Source organism: Chelonoidis abingdonii, chromosome 2, assembly GCF_003597395.2.
Source record: "Chelonoidis abingdonii isolate Lonesome George chromosome 2, CheloAbing_2.0, whole genome shotgun sequence".
Lineage (NCBI taxonomy): Eukaryota > Metazoa > Chordata > Testudines > Testudinidae > Chelonoidis > Chelonoidis abingdonii.
Window position 1 is genome coordinate 152,345,171 of NC_133770.1, and position 15,036 is coordinate 152,360,206.

Consider the following 15,036-nt stretch of genomic DNA (forward strand, 5'->3'; position numbering starts at 1 on the left):
AAGACCACCTTTCCTCTCCAGGTACGTGAGTGAGTGAGCCAAGCTAGCTGAGTGTAAAAATCTGCACACGAAACATTTGCTAAATTAGAAACTGGGTTTCAGTTTAGTCTGTTCTTTCCCCTTTTTCCTCTATGTTTGGGAACATTCATACGAGCAGCTTTAAATGACCCACAGGCAAGGTTCAGTCTATACAGACAATCAAAAGGCAGAGCAGGTATGATACAAACGGAAGAGAAAAATCACATGAACCCCACAACCCAACTGGCTTGTCTACTGTGTGGGTCTGTGTATCTCTGCAGTGCTTCCAAGTGTGTGTTTGTATGCATCTGTCATATACAATATGTGTGTGTAAGTAAATGTGGGGGTGGGCAAATTGCATCATCAGTGATTTTGTGTGTTCCTGCCGTGCTTTTTGTTTGTGTGTGATTGTACCTCCAATAATTGTGCAGGTGTGTGTTTGTAGCTCTTCAGGAGTGTTGATTTGTTCCCCTGCAGTGGGTTTGTGAAGGTAGCTGCAGTGTACGAGGTTTTGCTTGCAGCAGTGTCACTTTGCAGTGTTTTTGCACACTGATGGATATGTGCAGCTGGACAAACAGATGTGAGCTGCCCATAAACAAACCTAGGGGAGTGAGGTTCTGGACCAGCCTCCCAAAAGTAGTTGTTGGAGACAGAGCAGCACAAATTTAGGAGTGTGATGGTAGGATGGGTACTTGTGATGATGGGAGGCAGGGTGCACTTCTGGTTTGTCTTATGTTCCTGAAAGCTCAGGCTACAGAGTTGCAGCCGGCCACTGGCAGAGGTCAGGAAGGGAAGGGTTTTTTAAATCTCTTTGCTCTGAAGCATCAGGGATGGTCATGGCTGGAGATGGGACACTGGACTGGGTGGGCCAGGCATGGAGCATTCTTTCTCTCCGGTGCTTGGCTGGGCTGGTTCTTGCTCACATGCTCAGGGTCTCACTGATTGTCAGATGTGGGACTGGGAAGGAATTTTCTCCCAGGTCATATTGGTCAGGATCTGGAGGGGCGGTTCACCTTCCTTGGCAGCCTGCGAGTGGGGTCACTTGGTAGGATTATCAGGGTGTATCTCCTTTAATAATTCTCTGCCATCGCAGGGACCTGGGGCACTGGGGCATGCCAGTCCCTCCTATTCGCTGCCTGGGGCACAGCACAGTCTAGTCTCCTGTGGGCTGTAATGCTTTAAGCTAATTTGGGTTTTTGGGTAGCCTGTGACCCACTGATGAGCAGACTAGATGATCTGGTTGTTCTTTCTGGCCTTAAACTCTATGGTTATCTCTGCACTGGGACCCCATGAGGGGGAGGGTCCCAGAGCCTGGGCTCCAGCCCAAACCTCAGTGTCTCCACCTCAATTTTACAGCCCTGCAGCCCAACCCCCACCCCACCAGGCCAAGTCAGCTGGCACTGGCCAGCCATGGGGGTTTAATTGCAGGGTAAATAGACCCTGGATATATTAGCAGTGAGTTTGCAGCTACAGGGACGATATATGCTGCTATCCCTGCAGTATGTGTGTAGCTGTCTCTTATTGATGTTAAATGGGCTCTGTACAACGGGTTAATGGATCATCCCTTAATCAGAGGGCCAGTTCCAGGTGTGCCTCTCACCTGTCCCCTATATAAAGATTCACAGGGGAGTGCTGCTCTGAATAGCTTGGTGCTAGTAGTCAGGTGTCTAAGTGTGTGGTGTGTCACAGTGGCTGCTGGTCCTTTGGCTTGCCTCCTTTGCCATGGCTTTGCCTTTTGGCATTTGGCCTATATTCATAGGCTTTATCTGGGTAGCAGAAGGTAAGGGAAAATTCTACCTCTTCCATAAAGCTGTTGGCTTTTTCCTGTGTCACCATTAACAGCTTCTGCTCTTGTGCAATTGAGGGTAGCTCTAGGGGACATGAGAAGCTCCAGAGTGTGTTTAAGGCTCTGCTTAAGCAGCCCCTGAGCTGTAAACCTGTAACTTCTGTATATAATGTTTGGAACCTCAGTGCTTTCTGCCTCTGTAAACAAGTAATGGATTAGCAAGGAGTGGGGGAAGAGCACACCTCCACAGTAGAGTTTGCTAAATGGCTTGGAGATGCACTGGTGTTTCTCTGGATCAGAGTAAATGTCAACTGAGAACTCCCATGTTGGTGCTGGGGCTACTCCAAAAGCTCTGAGTCTAATGGAGATGGGATCAGGAGTGGCTTTCTGCTAATGAAGTGACTCTCTCTACGGGGGTAGAGTTCTCAGCTTGCCCACTTAAACTGATGGGGAAGCTTAATTAGAGAAGCTGCTGGGCTTTATGGTGCAGTTTAGGGCTGCATGTCTGGGTCTGTGGCTTTAATTAAGGATGGTCTCTAACTTCACTCTTGGCTTTGCATAAAGAGTAAGATGACAGGGTGGCTTCCTTTTCAAAGGATCACATTCAATAGCTGATAGTATTAATAGAAGATCAGTACTATAGTGGAAGCTTTAGTCTTACTAGTGATCTCATCCCCCTCCTATTTTTGCAAGCTTGGCTCTATTGATTTTTTGCTAGGGCTTGGTTAAAGGAAACCACCTAGCTTCTTGAGCCAGGAAGCTGTTAAATGTCTCTAGCTAAAGCTATGGCTCTCTTAGCTCTCAACAGGTGGTGTATCTGCCGTGCTCCAAATGGGAGCTCTGAGGAATACTAGCCAGAGAGCAATAGCTGTACCACTTTAAACATCAGGGCTCTGGTCTTTTAAAGACTTTATAAGGGTGGGATCCATGGAGGGACTTGGGTACTGCAGTGCTGAGTGTAACCTGTGGGCAGCCTAGAGTTTACTTCATTGTCCTTCTGCTTAAAAGCCCAACTCCCATGGAAAAGCACCTGGAGACCCAGAAGTCAATCTAAGGACTTTCAGCAAGGATTGCACAGGGTCAAACTTCCTACATTCAAGTCCCAACTCCCTTCCTCCTTCCCCCCATTAAGTACCAATTTTACAAAATATGATAAACAAATAACATGGCTATTTTATAAGCAACATACTTTAACTTCTGTTTAGACTGAATTTGTTTTCTAACTCAGTAAAAAGAGACTCTATACTACCAAAAGCTTAGGTTGAGTTCACCTGAGTCTTAGTCTTTGATCACTAAATGTATAGATTCTGCTGAGTCAAAAGCAACATCTTCCTTGCATTTGCTTGTAGAAATTCTCAGCTGGAAGTCATGCAGACTCCTCCTCTGAAATCACTCTGAGCTAGTCAGCTGCTAACTGATTAACCAGCCACCTAGTTAATGATGTAGATTTTAAATTAAAACTTGCATGCAATATCTAATGTCAAAATAAATGACCCTTTCCCCACCCTCTCATTTAAATAAGAGGCAAGCTGGTGAATTGTACTTGTTGAGACCATTTAACTAAAACAGTTTGGCTAAAATCAGTCTTTCCTAGTATACAATTAAAATGAGGGAAAGCTTTCTGTAATGAACACTGCTAGGGCTTCCCTTGGGGAAGAGCTAACAATATCATTTAGCCTACTGCAAAGTGCTTCAGAGTTCAGGACAGCCCATGTCCTGCTGCTGGGCTCAGCTTCTCCCAGCCTATGCTAGGCACATGGCTGTTGGCAAAGCAGCTACCATGAGGGCGAGCAGACCCCAACAGCAAACATACTGGTGTACCCAAAACTACCATCCCCAATTCTGGAAACTTCTGAATGTGGTGAGTTCATTGTGCCTCTGCCTAGAAACAATGAACTGGCTGAACTCCTTCCTATCTCCCCCCCACCCCCCTGTCATAGAGGTCTCAAAGAGACAGCTCCCTATTAGGCCTGTGGGCTAAAGACCACTTAGGAAATCAAGGAACAACAAGGATCCACAAAGCCAAGAGAAGAGCCCAAGCTCTCTGGGTGATCTCTGGGGAGAGGTGGCTAAGAAGGGGCTCCACAAAGGCCAGCCCACTAGGTAGGGTGCTGCCTAAGCTAGCCAATGAGATGCTGATTACAGTGGTGCATGGTTCTGCATGAACATGGAGTCAGGTGGGCTTGGTCCTCACACAGCATGAGAGGTGTAGTGTGCCCCTATCTACCCTAACTCTTAGCCCAGGGGCTAGAGCCTTCTCTTGGCATGTGGGAGACCCAGGTTCAGTTCCCCCTTTGATGGTGGGACAGGAAAGCACCCTCTCTACTAAGCTGTGGAATGTCCCTCAGTCTCTCCTGTTGAATCGGTTTCGTCCTGGGAAACAAGAGTGACTGGAGAAGGAGACTGAGACTGGGCCTGGGGTCTCCTAAGTAGGCACCCTAACCAGCAGCTTGGCCTGGGGGTGGGGAGGCAGCTGAGCCTGGCTCTGGGGGTGCTTGGTGGGGGGGAGCTGGGATAACCTCCCTGAAAGGGGGGGGTTCACACACTGATCATGTAGGATTTGAACAAGGGCCTCATTTTCCTCCTCCATTGGCTAGAACTTGAATGGGGCTGGATCCAGTAAGCCACCTCTGAGCATGCCTTGCATGTGACGCCTGTCTTCCCCTGGCTTGTGAATTGCTCTAAGGTTTAGGTGCCCACATGCCTAGAGAGACAGGAGGCAGCTGTGCATGATTTGCCCTGAGGCAGAAACATGGGAGCTGAGGCCCTTATAGGGTTTGGCAGGAGTTTTGGGGATTATAGCGGTACCAAACTTGGGACTGAAGCACCTAAGGCTGGGCATTGAGATGCCCAAGTAGCCTTGTGAATCTGGGCCTAAACATCTGTCTCTTGACCAGCTGCCAACTTGCCTCTTGCTTATGACCTTGGTCATGCTGCTTAAGCTTGCTGTGCCTCCATCTCCCTAATGATGCTGAAAATGACTAGTGCTTGGGGCAATGGTAGATCCTAAAGGGGCTTTAGGAAGTGACTGAACATAAGGAGGAAGAAGCTTTGACTCTCTGGTGTAAAATGCCCTGCAATTGCCAAGGATTTCCCTTGGTAGTGCCACCATCTCAAAGGACCCAATTTGAGACTGCCTAGTGCTCTGAACCAGGCCTGACTTGGAGTGGGTGGGTGATCAGCACTCCAAATAGCTGCCCCCCTCAGATCAGGCACCCATGATCCCAAGTCACTCCTAAAACTGCAATTGGAGTGGTGGTGAGTGGGTTAGATGCTGCTTGGGGTGGAATGGATGTGAAATCATCTTGATGGTTGTCTCTGATCTACCCCAAGGCTGGAGTGGGAGTGAAATCTCCAATCACTTATTTAATCTCCCTCCTTCTAGCTCTCCCTACAGGAGGCCTTGGCAACTCCCTTCAGCTCAGAAATCCTCAGCAACATGCTATTGGTATGGCTGGGAATCCACCTGACAGTGATGAGATCCTCAACATTAACCAAGGTAGGAAATCCCCTTGTGCTTTGAGGCATTTGTGTCTGCAGATCCCTCTGAAATCCATATGTGCTGGAAGCTCTGATTTGCTGGGACCTGTTCTGCTGGGGTGTCCATGTCTCTCTGACCAGGAATGCCAGCTTCACACCAGCCAGTATATGCCCTGTACACTTGGGCAGGCTCCCTGCCTCAGCTGGGGCTCTGCTGAGTGTGGTTTATCCCAGCAAGTCTCTAGTGTCTTGGTGTGGTATGGTGCACCCAAGTCTGGGAAGCCTGAGAACCACTCTGCCCAGCCCATCTCAGGCTCGGATTAGGTGGCCCAGTTAGTGCACAAACCTTCTGACGTCGAGCACCAGCAAGAGCTGCTATGCTTTCCACACCCATCCCACTCCCCTCCAGACTTGGGAGTGGGCAATCGGATGCTGTGACAACACAAGCCATGAGAACAGTGGCCAAAAGAACATCAAACCCAATCTCCCATGTGGGGGCAAGGGCAAGAGTGTGTTGGGTGGGGGAGGAGGGGAGAGTGAGTGGCAGTAACTGCAGCTGTCCACTGCCCACGCTTCAATAGCTGTTTGGATGCCAAGAAGCAGGTCTATGTGACTCCTAACAAACTGGCTGGGTGGAGCTTCCTGTCATCAGGATGCAGGGAATATTCTGACTCTGGGCTGGCTGCTCACCTGGTGATGTAAGCAGGTGAGGTACCTTCCCCCTGAGGCATCAGGTGATTCAAATGATGGGGATTCTCCTACTTCCAGAGCTCATTCCTCCAGAAGCACCAGGGAGCAGCTTCCTGCTGGAGGGAGACATCGTCAAGGTGGTAAGTGACCCTCCAGGGGGCGAGGGGTAAATCCATTTGGAGAAGGGGTGGTTAACAAGGCAGGGTCATTGAGGCCATATCTGTTGGCAGATCTCGCACCCTGAGCAGGGTGCTGCTGGCAGAACTGGGTCAAGGACTGAGAGCCCTACTCGTGTTCCCAACTGTAGGTCCATGCATTTGCTACAGCAGCGGTCAAGCAAGATGCATGCCCTGCCCTGGGGAGAAGGGAAGCACAGAGTAGTCGTCAGCAGGGGCACAGACAGCCCTCTCAACTAGCTTAGTGTCTTGGCTTTCCTTTGCCACCACCACAGCTAGTGAGGTTTTAAAAGAGAACTAACTCAACGAGAAACTAGTTCCACTGATGCAGAGAGAACTTACCCACTTACCTATTGTTTGCAGAGGGCCTGAACAGCCCCACTTGTTTAATGAGTGCTAAATCAGCTATCGTGGTGTGACTTAGATATCAGCATTCACTATCTTCACTGCTCAGGGCACGTAAGAGAAGCAATACTGATGCTGGTGTTACAAAGCGCGGGGAGAATGACTCCTGGAGAGGTGGATGTGTCTGCTGTGCAGGGGGGTGACTGTTCATTTTTCTGTTTGGGAGGTGGGGGCGGGGTTGGCTTCCAAAAGTCTGGGCATGGGGCTCCTCTGAGCCCTGCAGTGGTCCTGGTAGAAGATGAATTGACATGAAATTATATCAAACGATGAAGGAGGAATATAAAAAACACAAGCATGTAGGGATGAAATTAAGAAGATCAAAGCAACTAACAAGGGGCATAAGGGTAACAAGAACATTTTACAAATACATTAGAAGCAAGAGGAAGACCAAGGACCAGGTGGTAAACAGATGCCTCAAGGAGGATAATACCAAAAATGCTGCATTGGCCAAAATGTTAAATGTGTTTTCACCCAAAAAAACTAGCAGTAATTGGATTACTAACATGGCAAACATAGAATATCAGGGTTGGAAGGGACCTCAGGAGGTATCTAGTCCAATCCCCTGCTCAAAGCAGGACCAATCCTAACTATTTTTTTGCCGTCAAGGATTGAACTTGCAATCCTGGGTTTAGTAGCTCAATACTCAAACCACTGAGCTATCCCCCCCAAACATCAGTGTAAATGGGGTAGAATCTGAGTCTAACATGGGGGACAAGTTAAGAATTACTTAAGCCAGGTCTACATTACAGACCTCGATCAGTAGAACTATGGCATTCAGAGGTGTGAAATCCCCCCTGGAGACATTTCTCTGAGCAGCTCTCCTGTCAGTGTAGTAGCATCTTCAGTAAAGTGGCACAGCTGCATCTGTGCTCCTGGACAAGCCCCAAAACAAGCTGGCTGTCTTGCATCCTAGAATACTTAAAGAATTGGCTGAAGAGACGAGTCATTAACGCTTATCTGAGAACTCAAGGAGACTGGAGAGATTCCCAGAGGATTTTAAAAGGGGGCAGATATTGTGCCCATCTACAAAAGAATGACAACGCATGGGATTGCAGACCAGTTAGCTTAACTTTGGTATGCAGAAAGATAATGGAGCAAATTTTCCTCTAGGTGCTTGCAAACCGGCTAAGTGATAAGTCAGCATGGATCTGTCAAGAACAAATCCGTCGAAGGATTTTAGGTGTTCTTGACAGGATAAGAAGCCTTGTGAATAGGGATAAGCAGTAATGTGATACATCTTGACTTTAGTAAGGCTTTTGACATGGTCTTGCATGGCCTTCCTGTAAACAAAAGCAATTTAGCCTAGACAAACCTACCATTAAGCACTGGCTGGACAAGTGCACTCAATGGTTCAGAGACCAGCTGGAAGGGCATATTGAGTGGAATTCTGAAGGGATCTGTCCTGGCTTTGTCTAATCAACATTTTAATAAATGATGCCATGGAGAGTACACTTAATTTGTGGTGGATACCACACTGAGGGGGGTTGCAAGCACTTTGGAGGACAGGATTAGAATTCAAAATAATCTTGCAAAACGCCTGAAAGAAATAGGATGAAACAGTAACAAAGAAGGAATGAATTGCCCCAAATACAAATGGAAAATGCCTGCCTAGGAAGTACTACAGCAGAAAAGGCTCGGAGTTAGTGGATCTCAAACTTAATGAGTCATGAATGTTTGTGTTGCTTTGTGCAGCAGTATTACATCATTCTGGGATGTATTGGCAGAATTGCTGTAAGCAAGACATAAGTAGCTTTCCACTTTCCACAGCACTAAGTAGGACCCTACCAAATTCATGGTTCATTTTGGTCAATTTCAGTCATAGGATTTTAAAATGGGAAATGTCATGATTTCTGCTATTTAAATCTCAAATTTCAGTGTAACTGTAGGGATCCTGTCCAAAAAAGGAGCTGTGGGGTGGTCACAAGATGGGGAGGGGGGTGTTACGGTACTGCTATCCTTACTTCTGCACTGCAGCTGGTGGCAGCACTGCCTTTAGAGCTGGGCAGCTGGAGAGCAGTGTGCTGCTGTCTGGGAGCCCAGCTCTGAAGGCCGAGCTGCTGCCAGCAGCAGCACAGAAGTAAGGTTGGCACACTGTGGTATTGCCATCCTTACTTCTGTACTGCTGCTGGTGGGACACTGCCTTCAGAGCTGGGTTCCTGGCCAGTAGCTGCCACTCTCTGGCTGCCCAGCTCTGAAGTCAGTGCAGAAGTAAGGGTTGCAATACTGTGACCACCCCAGCAAAAATAACTTGTGACCCCCTCCCCCCTGCAACTCCCGTTTGGGTCAGGACCGCAATTTGAGAAATGCTGGTCTCACCCATGAAATCTGAATAGCATAGGTTAAAAGCGCACCGAACAGACTCCATGGGGGAAGACCAGACTTCACAGGCCATGATTGTTTTTCATGGTCATGAATTTGATATGGTCCTACTGATAAGGCCTTAGCTGCAGTATTCTGGGCACTACACTCCAGCAAAGATGTGGACAAATTGGAGAGAGTCCCCAGAAGAGCAACAAAAATGAATAAAGATCTAGAACACATGGGTTTATTTCTTCTAGAGAAGACTGAGGGAGACAGGCCTTCAAGTATGTAAAAGGCTCTTATAAAGCGGTAGGCTGATAGTGTTCTCCTTAACACTGAGGATGGGACAAGGGGCTTAAACTGTAGCAAGGGAGACTTAGGAAGTTTGTCCCTAATGTCTAATCTAACTGGCAGGGTAGCTGGCTTGTTCCAGTGTTTACCTAGGGAGATTGTAGAATCTGTCATTGGAGGTTTTTAAGAACAGGTTAAGCTAACACCTGTCACAGGTGGTCTAGATAACATGAGTGCAGGGGACTGGACTGGATTGGCCTATTGAGGTCCCTTCCAACTCTGCGTTTCTGTGACTTTAGGGCTTGCCAATACTTCTCAAGCTGAGCAGAGGGTTTGCTAGAATATCTCCCATGAGATTCTGGCTGAAGCAGTGTTCAGATCCAAGGACTTGATGAAAGCAGCACCTGGTTCAGGTGTCAGCCATGTGAGCTGCATTGCCATGGCTTTATGGGGGAGTGTGTGTGTACATACAATAACCACTTCACAATGCAAGCACAGCAGCATTAGAGGGGGCTCTCACTGCAGAGGACATGAGATTGATTCTTTTTGTGGTTCACTCCATGTCCTTTCCCTCTGTTCCCAGTACAGTATGTGCAGCTTGCAGCAGCTAGTACGCTTAAACTGTATTAAGTGGCAGCCAGTGACTAATCTTGACTGGCTGGTAATAGGTGTTCAGGGAGGAACATAGTACGGGCACACTCAAACTTGGCAGGTTCCTCTAGTCTTGGTGGGACTACTGGTTGGAGAGTCCAATCCTAGGAACACCTGCCCACCTAACTAGCTTTTTTCTCTTCCTCCTGCTCCAGAGCCCGTTCAGAGCGTTTTCGTCTGCAAGCCCAAAATGGCCAAAGAGAAGAGGAACTGTCCAAATTCCCTACATCATCTCCTACAAATATGGTAGGTGGTGTCTAGTGCTCAAAGCCCTTTCCTGGAGGGCACGTTCCACGTCTGAGGTGACCAGCTCTAGCTAGAGACCAACAGGAGAATCCCTGGGGTGCAGGAAGATGCCTATAACAAGCTGTAGTGCCAAAGGCCAACTGCTATGCTGAAAGCCCAGAACAAAGTAACCACCTTGCCTATCTGGCTGGGGTTTCTCTCCCATCCAGCTGTAGGAACACACACTTGGTGCTGCCTGGCCCTCTCTGGGAGGGGTTTCACTAGGGACTAATCACTAACTTATCAGACTTCCTACACCAGTTTGGAGCTGGCTTGTTACCAGTTCCAGAGTGCTCCTGTCCCTCCAGGAACCCTGAGTGTTCCAGCTGGATGCTGGAAGTGGCCACTTGGTGTTTGAGCCACTTGTCCATTTACATGGCATTCTGCTGTCCCTGTCGCCTGACTGGAGTAGCTCCAACTACTAGAGGGAAAGCTGGTAGGGCTGGAGCTCCATGACTCAGATGGGCTGCAGTGATGCAGATGAGTCCTCTGGGTGACGTGACACTGAAGCACCTCTGTTCTCCCCCAGACAAGCCTGGTGTGAAGATCATCAAGGAAGCATTTGCAGACTTCGCAAGGTTCACATGCATCAAATTTGTTCCCTACTCATACCAGAGAGATTTCATCTCCATCATGCCAATGTCTGGGTTAGTATTGAGCCTGAGCAGTAACTGCCTCTGAGGTAGTGCAGTAAAACCTCTCGCTTGCTTTCTGCTCATGCATCCAGGCTTTACCTTATGGTTGTCCCATGCTGCCTAAGCAAACTCCTCTTTGGCTGGTATCAATCAACCCCTCATCTGAAAGTTTGATTCCCCTCCAGTAAAATTCCTGAAGCAAGCCCCAATTCCTCCTAAGAAGCTGGGGAGCAGCACAGAACTCTACTGAAGAGACAGCTAGCAGAAACTCACTGGTGCTGTCCTACAACCCCCTGCTAGCCAGCAGCAAGAACTTCACTGGGCCCTTAAGCACCAAAACATGGGCTCCTCCTACTTGAGCTCTACTAGAAGTTGTAGCCTCTTGACAAGACACTGGAGGGGGAAATGATGCTCCTAGCCAGTGTTAACATCCCTCTTCTCCTAGGTGAGAGCAGCGCATCCAACATGCTGGAAATATTCAAATTCAGCAGGGACTGAACTGGGGGGCTTGGCACTGAAAGCACAGCTGAAGTGACAGGTGCCTGAGCAGTGCCACAGCCCCTCCATAGGTGGATCTTCCAGTATCAGGGGTGATCCCTGCAGTCCTAAGAACTCGAGTCGAATCTCTTCTTCCCAGCACAGGAGCCCTCAGCAGTCTTTCTGCTCATGTAATGCTCCCTCCTCCTAGCCCCCAAGCTCTTGAGCAAAGAGCTTGCCAGCCATGTGACAGAGCAAGGCTGGCAACTCCAGCAGGTACCATGGATGGGGTGGAGGTGGCTCTGTTCCCTGCGTTGGGTCAGCAGAACTGCTACTGAGCTGAATAGCAAAGTTGTCAGATGGGGCAATTTCTCCAATGCCAGGACAGTCTCTAGCTTGGCACTGCCCCTTCTGGCTTGTAGAGATGCTACTAATTCTCAAACTGGACCTGTCTGAAGTCCAGATCCTGCCCTTGGTGGGATTTACACTGGTATAACCAAATCGGGGCAGTTCCTGATGAGTGTGAAAGCTGCATGGATGGGTTAAGTTCTGCAGCCTCCAGCTTTCCTGCCTTAGTCATGTTTCAGGGGCTGCTCTGCATGGCAGGGTGCCCCCTCCTTTCCCCAAACATCTGTCTCTTGTTCACACTAGATGCTTCTCCAGCGTTGGACGCACTGGTGGGATGCAGGTGGTCTCCCTAGCACCTGCTTGCCTCAGAAGGGGGAAAGGGGTGACTCTGCACGAACTCATGCATGTGGTGGGTTTCTGGCATGAGCACTCCAGAGCTGACCGGGACAAGTACATTAGAATCTCCTGGAATGAAATCTTGACTGGTAAGTCCTCCCCTCTGCTGCCTGAGTCTCTCCATTCCAGATGAGCTCTCCTGAAAGCAACTAGTGATTTGGAGAAAGATATTGCAGAACTTGGAAGTAGCTTGTTTCCATTCTGTACCTCCATAGCTGATCAAATGCATTCCTTTGGGGGAAAGCTAAAGGAGTCTCCTCTAAATCTCACTGCTAACAGCCCACATTCCCACTGCTGGACATTGGGGCTCTCCAGTGTAGGATGGTGATATTGCATGTAGAAATAAACTCCAGTTTCATTTGGGTGGGAGTACATGTGCAGAACAAATCCCCAAACCTGGAAACACATGAATAGGAGATGCTGGACTTCGGAGCCTTTCATTAAGAACCAAAGCCACTTTGAATAAGCATAGTCCCTCCTGGTATGTTAGATTGCCCCAATCTGAGTAAAAAAAAATTCATGTCTGCCAATTTAACTGCATCTCACTAGTCTTTTGTGTCTTGAGGGACCAGAAGAGCTGCAATTGGAAGGGCATCAGTTTTGCCTTGCAGTACCCTCTTGTCAAGGTTTCTTTCCCCACTCTGAACTTTAGGGTACAAATGTGGGGACCTGCATGGGCACTTCTAAGCCTAATTACTAGCTTAGCTCTGGTATACTACCACCACCTGGAATTCCAGTGTCTGGGGCACTCTCTATTCCCCCAAAACTTCCCCCTTGTTGCCTTGAGGGACTTCACCAATTCCCTGGTGAACACAGATCCAAACCCCTTGGATCTTAAAACAAAGAGAAAATCAATCAGGTTCTTAAAAAGAAAGCTTTTAATTAAAGAAAGAAAAGGGGAAAAACCGTCTCTGTAAAATCAAGATGGAAAATGCTTTACAGGGTAATCAGACTCCTATAGACCAGAGGAGTCCCCCCAGCCTTAGGTTCAAAGTTACAGCAAACAGAGGTAAAATCCTTCCAGCAAAAAAACCTTTACAAGTTGAGAAAACAAACATAAGACTAACATGCCTTGCCTGGCTAATTACTTACAAGTCTGAAACATGAGAGACTGATTCAGAAAGGTTTGGAGAGCCTGGACTGATGTCCCGTCCCTCTCAGTCCCGAGAGCAAACACCAACCAAAACAAAGAGCACAAACAAACTTCCCTCCACCAAGATTTGAAAGTATCTTGTCCCCTTATTGGTCCTCTGGTCAAGTGTCAGCCAGGTTTACTGAGCTTCTTAACCCTTTACAGGTGAAAAAGGCATTAACCCTTAACTATCTGTTTGACACCTCTGTACAGCAGCAGCACTTGTACAAGTCCCAGTCCATTCTCAATGAGGCTAGGGTACTAGGCTGTGGGAGTAGATCTGTTACACTCCTCTTGCCTTACAGGCTTTGAAATTAACTTCATGAAATCCTGGAACAGCAACATGTTGGTGAACTATGACTATTCCTCAGTCATGCACTATGGCAGGTAAGCACCATGCAAGCACTCAGGTGGAGTCAGGCCAGTGGCAGTGCTCCTGAGGCTGCCAGCTTGTTCTCCATAACTTCAGCTTTCAGTTTGCTCTGAAGGATGCAAGCAGAAACCACTCTTAAATGTGGAAGGAGTGTAAACCAATGCAGTGGTGCCTGCCTGAGCCTGTAGAGAGCCCAAAATAGTTGAGGGGCAAACTGCCCCATTCATCTGAGATGTTAATTCAGGTTCCCAATGACTATAGCAGTGCTAACTATTCCCAGGGGTGGCTCTAGACATTTTGCTGCCCCAAGCACGGGACCATGCCGTGGAGGGAGCTCTACCGGTCACTGGTGCCGTGGCTCCGGTGGACCTCCCGCAGGCATGCCTGTGGATGGGTCCGTTGGTCTTGTGGCTCCACCAGAGCCACGGAACCAGCGGACCCTCCGCAGGCATGCCACCAAAGGCGGCCTGCCTGCCACCCTCCTGGTGACTGACAGAGCGCCCCCAACAGTATGCCACCCCAAGCGTGTGCTTCATGCTGGGCCTGGAGCCGCCCCTGACTATTTCAGTGCTATCAAAGCATATGTCATGTTCTCTCAGCTGTGAGTGGCATGTCACATTAGTGTCACGAATGGGTGGTGCTTGGGAAGGAGCCACCTCTTGATCAGAGCCAGGAAGAGTACTTCCTTCAAGGTACTTCATGACCCTGATCACCATATTTGGGGTCGGGAAGGAAATTTCCTCCAGGGCAGACTGGCAGAGGCCCTGGAGGTTTTTTGCCTTCCTCTGCAGCATGGGTCACTTGCTGGAGGATTCTCTGCACCTTGAGGTCTTTAAACTACAACTTGAGGACTTCAATAACTCAGACATAGGTTAGGGGTTTGTTACAGGAGTGGGTGGATGAGATTCTGTGGCCTGCGTTGTGCAGGAGGTCAGACTAGATGATCATAATGGTCCCTTCTGACCTTAAAGTCTGAGAATAGAAGGAGAATGAGTCTAGACAGATGCTTCTGTCCACCAGACAGAATAGGGAAGCTTCTAACAGCCTCTCCAGTTACCTTGCCTGGTATTCTGAAGCTACCTTTCACCACTACACTCACTGTAGAAGATCACTGCTTCTCCATGAACTACTTGGCCTCCTGACAAATTATTCCTCACTTCTTAATTCTAGGTATGCCTTTAGTATGACTGGCTTGCCCACCATCATACCACTCTCCAATCCTTATGTTGCTCTTGGGCAGAGGTGGAATCTGAGCAGTTCGGACATTGCCAGAGTCAACAAACTATACAAATGTTCTCCAACTCTGAGAGAATCAGGTAGGAAGGAGCTGGGTGCCTTCTGTGCCTAAAGCCCTCCCCTAGGGGAGGGCCATAGTGCATTGTGGGGGCAGTAGCGTTTCAAAGCACTTTGGCACAAATCTTTTGTAAGTGCCTGGGGAGTGGGTTCTCCTGTGGGAACAGCTAGGTTTGGGGAGGTGGTAGGGCCTGAAGGGGAAGGGGTGGTGCAGGATCAGGGCCCACATCAGAATAGGGGTATGGATGCACTCTGGATTAGGGTGGGTAATTAGCTACAGAACAGATGCTACATGAGCC

General features: G+C 48.6%; 1 protein-coding gene across 1 annotated transcript; it reads left to right on the forward strand.

The window, feature by feature from the left end:
* Nucleotides 1-5,254: 5,254 nt before the first annotated feature.
* On the forward strand, nt 5,255-14,792 carry ASTL (astacin like metalloendopeptidase). The gene is made up of 7 exons (XM_032763428.2): nt 5,255-5,303; nt 6,053-6,114; nt 9,954-10,044; nt 10,613-10,730; nt 11,847-12,028; nt 13,377-13,458; nt 14,615-14,792. The coding sequence occupies exons 1-7, from the start codon at nt 5,255-5,257 to the stop codon at nt 14,790-14,792; spliced, it is 762 nt and encodes a 253-aa protein (XP_032619319.2).
* The last annotated feature ends 244 nt before the right edge of the window (nt 14,793-15,036 follow it).